Source organism: Erinaceus europaeus, chromosome 6 (assembly GCF_950295315.1).
Source record: "Erinaceus europaeus chromosome 6, mEriEur2.1, whole genome shotgun sequence".
NCBI lineage: Eukaryota > Metazoa > Chordata > Mammalia > Eulipotyphla > Erinaceidae > Erinaceus > Erinaceus europaeus.
This window is the reverse complement of record NC_080167.1, coordinates 11,915,594-11,928,591: the sequence shown is the minus strand read 5'-3', so window position 1 is coordinate 11,928,591 and position 12,998 is coordinate 11,915,594. Positions and strand designations below refer to the sequence as shown.

The 12,998-nt window shown below is 56.9% G+C and overlaps 2 protein-coding genes across 3 annotated transcripts in view; both read left to right on the top strand.

Annotated features, from left to right (window-relative positions):
• TPCN1 (two pore segment channel 1) overlaps positions 1 to 12,922 on the top strand; it is a 54,572-nt gene extending 41,650 nt beyond the window's left edge. Inside the window, exons 16-28 of the mRNA XM_016190742.2 lie at positions 989 to 1,045; positions 1,138 to 1,191; positions 1,533 to 1,605; positions 2,307 to 2,414; positions 3,098 to 3,169; positions 3,457 to 3,546; positions 4,619 to 4,734; positions 5,546 to 5,592; positions 6,894 to 6,962; positions 7,059 to 7,143; positions 9,433 to 9,572; positions 9,647 to 9,727; positions 11,493 to 12,922. Coding sequence (XP_016046228.1) covers positions 989 to 1,045; positions 1,138 to 1,191; positions 1,533 to 1,605; positions 2,307 to 2,414; positions 3,098 to 3,169; positions 3,457 to 3,546; positions 4,619 to 4,734; positions 5,546 to 5,592; positions 6,894 to 6,962; positions 7,059 to 7,143; positions 9,433 to 9,572; positions 9,647 to 9,727; positions 11,493 to 11,603 — 1,103 coding nt within the window. The 3' untranslated portion in view covers positions 11,604 to 12,922. The remainder of the gene's footprint in view (positions 1 to 988; positions 1,046 to 1,137; positions 1,192 to 1,532; positions 1,606 to 2,306; positions 2,415 to 3,097; positions 3,170 to 3,456; positions 3,547 to 4,618; positions 4,735 to 5,545; positions 5,593 to 6,893; positions 6,963 to 7,058; positions 7,144 to 9,432; positions 9,573 to 9,646; positions 9,728 to 11,492) is intronic.
• The window catches only part of CFAP73 (cilia and flagella associated protein 73), a 129,346-nt gene that overhangs the window by 102,194 nt on the left and 14,154 nt on the right, over positions 1 to 12,998 (top strand). The gene's annotated exons all lie outside the window — the stretch shown is intronic.

Here is a 12,998-nt window from a genome sequence, read left to right as displayed (position 1 = left end):
TAGTGACAGAGAGAAATTTAGAGGGAAGGGGGAGACAGAGGGGAAGAGAGAGACACCTGCAGCTCTGCTTCACCACTCCTGAAGCTTCCCCCCTGCAGGTGGGGACCACAGGCTTAAACCTGGGTCCTTGTACACTGTAATGTGCACCAAGTATGCCACCATCTGACCTCTTTCTTCTGTTAGTACAGAGAGGAATGAGAGAAGGAGGAGATAGAGAGGGAGAGAGAGACACACACACCAGTAGCACTGCTTCACCACTGGTGAAGTTTCTCTCTGCAGATGGGGACCCGGGGCTTGAACCCTGGTCCTTGTGTGTGGCACATGTACGTTCTATCCAGTGCAGCACCGCCCAGCCCCCCTTTCCCCTCTTGCGAGAGGGCAGGAATGGGATCATATGCCCTTGCTCTCGTTCCCTGCATGCTTCACTCTTGCTCACTTCCTGTGAGGAGGCTGCTGTCTAGAGTTGGCTGTTTCAATTGAAATGAATTCGGCGTGTAAATTCTGTTTCCGGTTGACAAGAGCCACACTTGAAGTGCTCAAGGCCAGTGGGGAGCTCCAGTGGTGAACTTTCCGCAGGCCCAGAGCTTCGGAGGAGATGAAGGGTGGTGACTGGACCTGGCCTTTCCCAGGAGTTCCGAGCCGGGGTTGGTGGGAAAGGTACAGAGCCAGCACAGATTCTGTAAATGCCAGTGGACAGAAGTTACCTTTGAGGGGCCTGCAGCCCCTGTTTGAGCCCTGGCCTCACATGGGAAGTATTGTGGCAGTGGGGGAAGCTCTGGCACTGTGGCATCTCCCTTTCTCCATCTCTCTCTGTGTTTGCCTTTCTGTGTGCATCTCTAAAATAAACATCGTGCATGCGTGAAGCCCTGGCTCCACTAAGTGAAAAAATAGTTACACATTTTGTAAAAACAAACAAGCAAACAAGTCACCTGGGTCCCCCTGAGCTGAATGTGTGTATGTCCCCCGACTTCCTGGTTGTCCGTTGCAGATCTGGTGGTGGCAGTGAATGGAGTGTGGATCCTCGTGGAGACGTTCATGCTGAAAGGTGAGCCCGCTGGGGATACCTGGCCTGCCCCCCCGCCCCGCACCCCTGCACCCCTGTCCACCCCCTCCTGAGCCTCAGACCCTGTCTTCCAGAAAGGAACCTCTTCTCCGAACACGTGCCCTGGAGCTACCTTGTCTTCCTCACCAGTGAGTCTCCCCTGGGCCCTGCCTTCTCAACACAGAGAGGAGTGGACATTGAGTCTAGGGCCGAGAGATAGCTTTGCTGGTAGAGTGAATGCCCTCTACCCACGGGCCCCTGGGTTGGAGCCCCAGTACTACTTGGCAGCACCCTGGACCACACAGGGGAGTTCCATGGATGGTGTAGCGGTGCTGTGGTCTCTCTCTAAAGGAAATGAGGGCCTGGCATCTCCCTCTCTCTCTCTCTCTCTCAATGAGAGAAAAAGAGCAAACTGAGGGAGGTGACCTCGGGCACGTGGCTCCATGGGACGAGCCCCAACTGACCCCCCATCCTCTCCACCTCCCTGCAGTCTACGGGGTGGAGCTGTTCTTGAAGGTGGCCGGCCTGGGCCCCGTGGAGTACCTGTCCTCGGGCTGGAATCTGTGAGTGACAGGACTCCCCCCCACCCCCACGGCGCCTGCCCTGTGCCTGCAGTTCAGAAGGAGGGTCTGGGCTCTGCCCCAGCCTCTGTCTCTGTCACCTTGGCCACCCATACCCGTTCCTTCCCGACAGAGTTTCCCTGAGCCACTCAGACTCTTAGATCAGGCTCTGCCTGGCAGCTGAGCTCTGTTCTCCCCCACAAAAGTCACAGTACCCCCAGAAGAGATTCCTAGGCCTCTCTGGGGTGTAGCTAGCCAGCTGGGGGCCCCTCTCCCTGTCCCCTGGGGCCTGTCCCAGTTAGTCACTGTGATGACAGCCTGTGCTCAGGGGCCCAGGGCCAGAGAAGTAAACAAGTCAACAAAATTGAGGAATTGGTGTGGTGTGGGGGAGCCTCAGTGCTTGCCTGCAGAGGAGAGGGGCTCCAGGTGGCCCTGACCCTGTCCTGACTTTATCAGGTCAAAGGTCACTAGCAGCTGTCATCCACCAGTGCAGGGACCATCAGGAGGGGCTCAGACAGCTCTGCCCCAAGAGTTCAAGCACTGGGTTCATCCACTAGCCAGGGCCACCTTGGCCCCCCCCCCCCACTCTCCACCCCAGGAGCCACTCAGCCTACCTGCAGTGGGGTGTAGGAAGGGGGCTAAGGACAGAGAGCCGGAGATGGGGAGGGGCCGGGCGGCCACAACAGCAGCTCCTGGTTCCCCAGGTTTGACTTCTCTGTCACGGCCTTCGCCTTCCTGGGGCTGCTGGCTGTGGCCTTCAACATGGAGCCGTTCTACTTCATTGTGGTCCTACGACCCCTGCAGCTGCTGAGGTGATGGCGGGGGGGCTCTGGACAGGACCCCTGGCAGAAGGGATGGCGGCCTCCCCCTGAGTGTGGGTGTGGGGAGCTGTCCTCTGAGCTTAGATGGTGGCCCAGGGAGAGACCACAGCTGTGCTCCCTGGAGGTAGCAGAGGGGACCCACCTGGCCTCCCCCTCACCATACCCACACCCCTCACCAGCTTTATCCCCCTCTACCTGGGAATGAACACAGAGCCTCGCACCCATGCACAGCCCCTGAGCCTCCGCCCTGACCCCCACTTGTGCTCTAGTTTCAGAGACACTCCAGCACTGCTCCACCATCCATGGAGCTCCCTTGTGCTGTTCACGGTACTCCCAGGTGGCGCTGGGGATTGAACCCAGGGCCTGCTGAAAGGGGGAGGCCTGCGCACTACCCATTGAGCTGCCCCCACATCCCCACTCCCCTGGGGGCAAGAACTTCCGATCCCTTCTCCCTGGGGTGAGTGAGACCCCCTGAGCACCTGATTCCTCCTAGCCCCCGTGGGGACAGCATCTCTACCAGTCCCCCCCCCAATCCAGGTCTATGTCCTGCTGCCCCACCCCCGGGGCAGTGTCCACAGGCAGCCACATGGGCTCTGGGCTGCCTGCTCCCAGGGGGGCTGGGCCGGCCATCAGCTGTGGGTGACCCTCCCACCGCCCTGCCCCATCCCTCCCAGGCTGTTTAAACTGAAGAAGCGCTACCGCAACGTGCTGGACACCATGTTCGAGCTGCTGCCCCGGATGGCCAGGTGGGGACCGGGTGAGGTTGGGGGACACGGGCTGGGAGGGGACATGGGCTCCTCTGCCCAGCTGGGTGGGTCTGGGGAGGGCAGAGCACCAGTCCCTTTCCCAGAATGCCTGCTCAGGGCAGGGCGGGCCTCTGCAGCCACAGGTGTGAGGACCAGGTCCTGACTGGCCCTGAAGCCACTCCCTGCGGGCACCCGGCTGGGGCAGGTCTGGGGTCAGTCAGGGTCGGGGGTGCGGGGCTGCTGTCCAGTGCCTGCACTCACCCGTCCGTCCCCGTCCGTCCCTGCAGCCTGGGCCTCACTCTGCTCACCTTTTACTATTCTTTCGCCATCGTGGGCATGGAGTTCTTCTGCGGGATCCTCTACCCCAACTGCTGCAAGTGAGTGTGGGGCCTCACCCTCTGTGGGGGACCTGGGAGCCTGGTCCTGTGCCCCCCCTCCCCCCCATGGCGCCCTCAGCCCCTAGGGATGGTGGGACCTGGAAAGGGACTCTCATCCACCAGGGACAGCCCGTTAGACAGGAGGGTCTTCGGGGACAGGGATAGAGAGTAGGGAGCCTCGGGGCCGGGCAGTAGTGCACCAGGTTGGGCACACCTGTGACAGCTATAGTAAGCAAAGATGGGGCTTGAGCCCCTGGCTCCCCACCTGCAGGGGGGTTGCTTCACAAGCAGTAAAGCAGGTGTGTAGGTGTCTGGTTTCTTCCTTCCTCTCTATCTCCCCCTCCTCTCTCAATTTCTCTCCGTCCTATCCAATAAAATGGAAAAAGTAACCTCCAGGAGCAGTGAATTCAAAGTGCCGGCACCAAGCAGCACCCTAGAGCCAAAAAAAAATTGAAAAATGAGTAGCTTCCTCCTCCTCTCCTCTCTTTCTCCCTCTCTCCACTCCTCCTTCCCCTCTCCTTCTTCTCTTTTCCCCCCTCCTCCTCACCCTCACCCCCCCATCCTGAGCAACAGTGTGAGCTTAGTGCCAACCTTCTCCAGGAAGCTGCCCCTCAGGACCTCAGACACTGAGAAAGACAGAGGCCACTGCTGGCTGCCTGCAGCATCCAGTAGATCTGGGGACCAGTATCCTCTATGGATTTGGGGTCACGCACCACCAGGTGGCTGTGAGGGTACCTGCCTTAGGGGTGCTGGCCAGATGTCCCTCTTTCCTCCAGAGCAGACCCTCAAACACAGGAGGTGCCACCGCCCACCCGCTCCCCACAGCTTGTACCGTGGGGACCAGTCGGGTGTGGGGGCTAGTTGGAGCAAAGACAAATGGAGCGGGGTGGGGGGGTGCAAGCTGGGGTTCCCAAGGGTGCCCAGCTGGGAAGGGCGGCCGGGGATCCTCCCTCCCCCGACACAAGAGCAGGACTGTGCAGAGCCAGCCCTTGGGTTTCTGCCCTCCCTGCCCTCCACCGAGGTGACTAGTGGCCCGTGACCTCCCCTGCTATCCCCATGTTCCCCCCCATAGCGGGAGCAACGTGGCAGACGCGTACCGTTGGCTCAACCGCACGGTGGGCAACAAGACGGTGGTGGAGGAAGGTTACTACTATCTCAACAACTTTGACAACATCCTCAACAGCTTCGGTGAGTGCCAGGTTAAGGGGTGGCCCAAGACTCAGGTCCCAGAGGGGTGTAGCTAGGCCCCCCAAGTCTCTCCCTCCCCAGCTATTTGCCATAATTTCCAAGTTGGGGCCAGGCGGGCCATGTACTTTGCCCAACCTTGGGGCTGCCTGCGGGCCAGATCTCAGGGCTCACCCAGCCACCAGATTCTGCTCCTTTATTTATTTCGGTGGAGCTGGATGCCCATCTCACTGGGCAGTGTTTTCATTCAGAGGAAAAGGGAGAGAGATACTGTAGGCCCAGAGCTTCCCCTGGTGCTGCTGCACCACCCGTGTGGTGTCGGGCTCGAACTTGGGCCTCTGCACTTACGGCAAGGCGAGTGCCCTCTCTGGGGAGCTATCCCTCTTGTTCCCTGGGTTCACTTCCTTTCGTGGCACTTTCACAATCAGGGCAGGGAGCTGCCTTGTGCCTGCCATGGTGGGGGTGGGGGGCACAGAGAATGCTGGAGGACCACCCTCAGCATTCATGTCACAGCTCTGGAGTCACAGGACAGGACCCAGGCATCCCACCCTGTCCCTCCCCCTCCCTCTGTACTGCCTGGCTCAGGCCCACAGCTCTGCTCCCCTACTCCACAGGAATGTGTAGGGGTAAGGGGAAAGGTCTTCCCAGGCGTCCCTTAAGAAAAAGGGGGAGCCCTCAAAGTCCCCTCAAGTCTGCACTGACCCCCCCCCCCCACAGCTGAGGCAGAGGGTGGCCCGGGGGATGGGAGGATGGCAGCAGACCCTGTGGGGCGGGCACTGGCCTTTGTGGAGACTGATGCCCCCGCTCCCCGCAGTGACCTTGTTCGAGCTGACTGTGGTCAACAACTGGTACATCATCATGGTAAGGGCACCTGTCCTCCCCATGGTCTCGGGGCTCCCCGCAGGGTGGCTTTCCCGAGCCTGGAGTTCATCCCTGCTCCCCATGTTCTGGTCCCCAGTGCTCTGGGTGTCTGTCCTCCTGTCTCAGGAGGGACCATCCAGTGACTTCACGCTCGGCCTGTGGCAGGGAGAGAGACAGAGAGACACCTGTAGCACTGCTTCACCACTCCCAGAGCTTTCCTCCTGCAGGTGGAGACCAAGAGCTCGAACCCAGGTCCTAGCACATTGCAACAGGTGTGCCACCACCTGCCCCCCCATTTTTAAATAGCCCTCTCTTTGTAAACCATATTTTAGTTATTTATTTTAATGAGAAAGACACAGAGAGACACCAGAGCCCTGCTCAGCTGTGACTTGTGCTGTTAAGGATTGAATGAACCTGGGACCTCAGAGCCTCAGGCAGGAGAGTTTTGTTTGTTTGTTTGTTTTTTGCAGAGCCATTTGTGCTGTCTCCCCAAACCCAAGTCATAACTTTTTAAAAATGTTTAAATCAGGGCCTGGATTGTGACACACCCGGTCGAGCACACATGTCACCATGACCTAGGTTCAAGCAAGCTCCCACTCCCCACCTGCAGGGAGGAAGCTTCACTAGCAGTGGAGAAGGGCTGCAGCTTTCTCTCTGTCTGTCTCCCTCTCTGTCTCCCCCTCTGACCTCAGTTTCTCTCTGCTTCTATCCAAACTAAATAAGTGAAATATGTATGCCTTAAGAATATGTTCAGGTGGTCCGGGAGGTGGTACATTGGACTCTCAACCATGAGGTCCTGAGTTTGGTCCCCAGCAGCACATGTACCAGAGTAATGTCTGGTTCTTTCTCTCCTCCTGTCTCTCTCATAAATAAATAAATAAATAAATAAATAAATAAATTCTTAAAAATAAAAAAACAGAATATGTTCAGAACGTGTCCTGCTGTCCTGCACAGTGATTTCCTATCCGTTCCTCTCGTGAACTCTGCCTCTTCCCAGCCAAAGACAGCAGGGGCGTTGGGTTTAGGCTTGTGCTGGCCTCTTCCTCAAGTGACACCCATTGCCACCTGTGCTGGGGACAGACTGTCCTCGCTCATCCCCACCCACATCCATCCCAGGAAAACGTCCAGGCCTTCTGCAACAAAGCACAGTGACGTTTTCCGAGCCCAGGAAGCAAGGTTCCCTCCAGGCCTCCTGCAGTGGAAGGCTGAGGCCTGGCAGGGCCTGGTGATGGGGGGGGGGAGGGGGCTGCAGCAGAGGCACAGTGATGGGGACCCCAGGCTCACTCACTCGCCTCCCCCAGGAAGGCGTCACCTCTCAGACGTCCCACTGGAGTCGCCTCTACTTCATGACCTTCTACATCGTGACCATGGTAGGTCCCCTGGTCCTCCCCGGGTGACAGCTCGGGGGGTGGGGGGAGAGGCTCCCAGGCTCACATTGCCTCCCATCCACCCCCCGGTCTGGCCAGGTGGTGATGACCATCATCGTTGCCTTCATCCTTGAGGCCTTCGTCTTCCGCATGAACTACAGCCGCAAGAACCAGGATTCCGAAGGTCTGCCGGCAGCCACGGGAGGACCCCTTGCTGCCTGCTGTTCGTCCTTCTTGTCTGTCTGCCCAGCCCTCAGCTTTCTGGCTGTCTGGCTGTCCCGCTGATCTCTCTGGCTTATCCTTCCGTGTGTGTGGAGCTGCGGCCTGGTGTGGGTGCAAACTCACCACCCCAGGCCACTCTTTCATTCTGAGAGAGAGAGAGAGAAACATCACAGTGCCTGAGCTTCCTCTTTTGGCATAACACCTACCCAGGTGGAGCCAGGATCTGAACCTGGGCCATGCGTGTGGGGCACAGGCACCCCTCCCCCAGTAAGCTAGTCCCTCAACCTTTCTTTTTTTTAAATAATAATAATAATTGTTATTTTTATCTCACCAGACTTAATACTGGAATTTGGGGCCAATGATCCACTGCTCTCAATGGGCTTCTTTTTTCTTCTCTCTTCTTTTGATTCTTGCTTTTTTCCCCCCTTTATTTGACAGAACAGAAAGAACATTGAGAGGGAAGGGGGAGATAGAGAGGGAGAGGAAGAGACACCTGCAGCCCTGCTTCCCTGCTTGTGAAGCTTCCCCTGCACGTAGGGAGTGGGGACTCAAAACTGGCTCTCGCACATTTGCATTGAATTGTTTTGTGTTTTGTTGTTGTTGTTGTTGTTGTTGCCAGGGCTTGCACACCTGCACAATTCCACTGCTCCTAGTGGCCAGTCTCTCCTCTTTTTAAAAAAATATTTATTGAGGAGGAGAGAGAAAGAACCAGACATAACTCTGGTATATGTAGTGCCAGGGGTCAAACTCAGGACCTCATGCTTGAGAGTCTCATGCGTTACCACTGTGCCACCTCACAGACCATGTGTGTCTGTTTGTCTGTCTGTCGCGTGCTCTCTCTCTCTTTTACCAGAGCACTGCTCAGCTCTAGTTTATGGTGATGCTAGGGGTTGAGCCTGGGACCTTCAGAGTCTCAGGCACAAAAGTCTGTTTGCAGAACCTTTATGCTAACTCCCCTTGCCTCTCGCCTTTTTAAGTGAGAAACATAAAGGGAGAGAGAGGAGGGACACCACAGCACATGCTCCCATTCGGTGTCTGGGAGCTTGAACCCGGGTCCTCAAGCACAATCAAGTGTACACTCTACTGGGTGACCCATCTCACGGCCCCTGCACTGATTTTCAAATGTTCAATAATAATAATGATTTTAAAAAGACCCATCACCGTTTCAGAAAAGCCAGACAGCAAAGACATTGCCATTGAACAAAGCTGCCCAGGCCCCCCCTGCCCCTCCCCCCCCCCCACGGCTCTGATCAGCCTCTGTATTTAGTGACTAATCCACGTCTGTAACGTGCTCACACTGCTGTTGGTGGATCTGCTTTGTAATTCAGTGGCTGATATTTTCACCATGCTGGAACATCTTTTTCAGCTAGAAAGAGAGGGCCAGAAACACACAGAGAGAGGAAGACACCACAGCACCAAAACTTCCTCCAGTATAGAGGGAGCCAGGTTCGAATGTGGGCCACGCACACAGCAAAGCAGTGCACTGGCCAAGTGAGCTGTGTTGTCAGCTATCTGCGGTTTTATTGGAAAGATGTAAAGTATAGAGGTTGCAGAACTGGCCTGGCATTCTTTTGCCACTTGGAATTTCCTTTTTTTTTAAACATTTCAATTTATTTTTAAGATTTTTTCCCTCCATACTCTTTGTATTTCTTTTTAATTTAATTAATTAATTTGGATAGAAACAGGAATTGAGAGAGAGAAGGGGGAGATGGAGTGGAAGAGAGAGACCTGCAGCCCTGCTTCACCACTTGTGAAGCTTTCCCTCTGCAGGTGGAGACTGGGGACTTGAACCTGGGCCCTTGGTGCATTGTAGCATATATATATAACCAGGTGCACCACCACCTGACCCCTGTTTATTTCTTTGTTTAATGAGAAAGATACAGAGAGGGAGAGAAAGAGACCAGAGCACTGCTCAGCTCTGGCTTTTGGTTGTGCTGGGGATTGAACCTGGGCCCTTTGGTGCTTCAGACACCAGAGTCATGTTGCTGTCTCCCCAGCCCTTCCCTTTTTCTCAGCTGTGTAGTTTTCTGCGCCCAGATCTCCCAGAATTCTCCACACACACCATCACTGCTTGTTCCCACGTGGCTCTGGTGTCAGGCTCTTTGCACTTTTCTCATGGCCCAGAGAACTCTCTTTCCCTGCCACCCGGTCCCCTGCACACACGGGCCTGCAAAGGCAGCCGGCAGGAATGGGGGGGGGGGGTGCAGGAGCTAGGGCCCCGGCCCACCACGCCCCCCCCCCCCCCCTGCAGTGGACGGCGGCATCACGCTGGAGCAGGAGCTGTCCCGGGAGGAGCTGCTGGCGGTGCTGGAGCTCTGCCGCCAGGTGCGGGGAGGGCAGGCCGACGCAGCTCGGCTGCTCCGGACACTCTCGCAGATGGAGAGATACGAGGTGAGGGGCGGCCCCGGGGGAGGGGGGCGCGGGCAGGCGGCCTGGCGGAGCCCTGCAGCCCCCGTTCCCCGCAGCAAAGCGCCGTGGTGTTCCTGGGCCGCCGCTCCCGGACCAAGAGCGACCTGAGCCTCAAGATGTACCAGGAGGAAATCCAGGTAGGGGGCGGCGGGTCCTCCTGCCGCCAGGGGGCGCTCTTCGGGGGGGTGGCGGCGGCTGGGGGGGCCACCCACTGGGACCTCTCCTAGAGTGCCCCTGAGACTCAGATTTGGGGGGTCCTGGGGACTGAGCAGCCACCGCAGGAAAGAGGTGCCCAGGTAATATTGGGGGGGGGGGTTCGTCTCCAACTCTCTCGGACATTTAAATGTATCCTACATTTATAAAGATATTTATTTATGTAAGCTTTTTACATTTTTCAATTATTATTATTATCTTTATTTATTGGATAGAGATAGCCAGAAATCGAAAGGGAAGGGGGAGATAGAGGGAGAGAGACAGAGAGAGACCTGCCACACACCACTTCACCACTTGCAAAGCTTACAGGTGGGGGCCAGGAACTTGAACCTGAGTCCTTGTGCACTGTAACATGTACGCTCAACCAGGTGTGCTACCACCCAGCCCCTAAACTTTAAACATTTTTTATTATCTTTATTGGATAGAGACAGCCAGAAATTGAGAGGAAAGGGAGTGGTAGAGAGGGAGAGAGATAGACCCTGCAGCACTGTTTCACCACTCGCAAAGCTTGCCCCATGCAGGTGGGGACTGGGGGCTCGAACCTGGGTCCATACATATTATAACATTATATGAGCTCAACCAGGTGTGCCACCACCCAGCCCCAGATGTATTTATTTTATGATAATTTTTTTAAAACTTTTTTTTTCTTTTCTGTTTTTACTTGATAGAAATTGAGAGGGAAGAGGAGGTAGGGTGAGAGACAGATACCTGCAGCCCTTCCTCACTACTTGTGAAGCTTCCTCGTGTAGGCGGGGAGCATGGGCTTGAACCCGGGTCCTTGCACGTGGTAACCTGTATGTTCAGCCCCCCGCCCCCATTTTATCTATTTAGTGTTCAGAGAGAGAGAACTGGAGCATCTTTCTGGCACATGTGATGCTGGGGATCAAACTCAGGACCTTATACTAGAGCGTCCAGTGATTTACCCACCACACCCCCTCCTGGGCCACCAGATGTAGTTCTCTTTTTTTTTTTTTTTTTTTTGCCTCCAGGGTTATTGCTAGGGCTCAGTGCCTGCAACATGAATCCACTGCTCCTGGAGACCATTTTTTCCCCCTTTTGTTGCCCTTGTTGTTGTATCCTTGTTGTGGTTATTACTGTTATTGTTGATGTCGTTTGTTGTTGGATAGGACAGAGAGAAATGGAGAGAGGGGAGGGGAAGACAGAGAGGAGGAGAGGAAGATACAGACACCTGCAGACCTGCTTCACCGCCTGTGAAGTGACTCCCCTGCAGGTGGGGAGCTGGGGGATCGAACCGGGATCTTTATGCCGGTCCTTGCACTTTGCACCACATGCGCTTAACCCACTGTGCCACCGCCTGGGCCCCTAGAAGTATTTCTTTTATATGAAAGGTCAGAGCACCCCATGTGGCAGATGCAGTCCCCAGTGATAACTCTGCTGGCAGAAAGAGCCTGGGGAAGGGAGGCAGGGGAGAAGCCAGAGCACCCATCTACCATGCTTGGAGCTTTCCCTGGTGCCACTAGGTTCCCATTTGGCGCCAGGGCTCCGATCCAGGACTTGGTGCGTGGTCCACGGCACGACATGCCCTGTCCCCATCATCTTCCAGTTTGGGGCCAGAGGCTGGAGGTGAGGGAGCAGGCCCTTGGGTCCCTGTCCAGACACCACCTGGCCCACCTTGACTGACCAAAGTTCAGGGTGTGGCCAGCTGAGCACCCCGTTTCCTGTCTATAGGAGTGGTACGAGGAACATGCCCGCCAGCAAGAGCAGCAGCGGCAGCTCAGCGGTGTCCCCAGCCCCCAGGAGCCCCCCACCAGCCGCCAGCGCTCGCAGACCATCACCTAAGCTGGGGGAGCCCCTTCTGTGTGGCCACACGAGAGCACTGTCACCCCAGGGGCCGGCAGGGGTTCAGGCAAGCAGCTCTGAGCCCAGAAAGCACCAAAGGCCTTGTGGGCAGATGATGTCCCTGTCTTGCTTTAGGGACAAAACCACTTAGGGAAGCAAGCCACACCCCCCCCCCCCAGGTGTGTCTCCATGCCACACAGCATCATGGGATATCCCTTCAGGGACACCAGTGCCTGGGACCTGGCAGGAGAGGCCCCGGGTGCCAGCCCCTCGCCAGGCCGAAGGGAGCTCACACCCAGCCCGGGCCCTTCCCCTGCCACCCCCCTTCCCAGCAGAAAGCTAGGCCAAGAGGCCTGATCCTCCTGGATCGTGTCCCCCAGATATGCGGGGGACAGGAGTGAGGCCCCGCCCATCCACAGAGCTGCCTTCCTGACCAGTGTGCAGGGTGTGCAAGGCCGGGCCTTCAGGGCTGCAGTTCTGGCCAGGCGGTGTCCCCATCACCCCTCATGGGGACAGTGGTGGGTCCCCTCTTCAGGTCCAGGCCTCTGGGAAACTGAATGCTGGAACCACTAAGGCCCCCAGGGCCAGGAGCCTGCCACCAGTGGCCACCCTGGGGGGTTCGGTCCAAGGCCCCAGGCCGCACACCCAGCCCCCAGAGGGAAATCCATTTCACAAGCCTTTTAGTCTTTGCGTAGTGTGATAGTGTGAAGGACACTGTGGAAGCAGGAGCCATGGGGCTGTTTCTGGGGGGCGGTTGCAGCCCCCTCACTTGTGGGTGGGGGGTGTCTTCAAACTAGGAGGGACATCAGGGCCCAGATGCCAGCCCAGGAGGAGTCCGCACCCCTGCCTCTCACCATGTGAGGGCCAGACTAAGGTGGTAGCTCTGAGAAAGGGTGTTCAGCTGGGACCAGTGGGCCCCCAGGGGTATGGCCACATGGTACCCTGGTAGCCCAGGACAGTTGTCCCTGGCACCCACACACAGACCCAGAAAGCAGGTGTCACCCTTGGCTGAGGGGCCTGTCCCCTCAGCTCCTGTGTCAGCTGATGGGAACCGGAGTGAGGTTCATCTCTTGCCTGGAGTCGGGGGGATCCCCGGGTGGCCAGGAAGGCACCATGCCCTGCTCCGATTTAGGGGTGCCACCTAGCCCCTCCTCCTCACTCCCCTGTCCCCAGCCTTACTCCACATCACGTGACAATCATTTTTTTATGGAGAGTGGGGGCTCGTGGTAAGGTTTTGTACACCGGTGATTTGTTACCCAAAGAACCCGCCTGTCCCCCCAGTTTCTGGCAGACGAATTAAAGAGCCTCCGCTTTGTAAATGTGACTGCGTCTTGATCCTGACAGGTGACATCTCCCCCTACCTCCCCCCCCCCAAGAAACCCTACCCATCTGGCA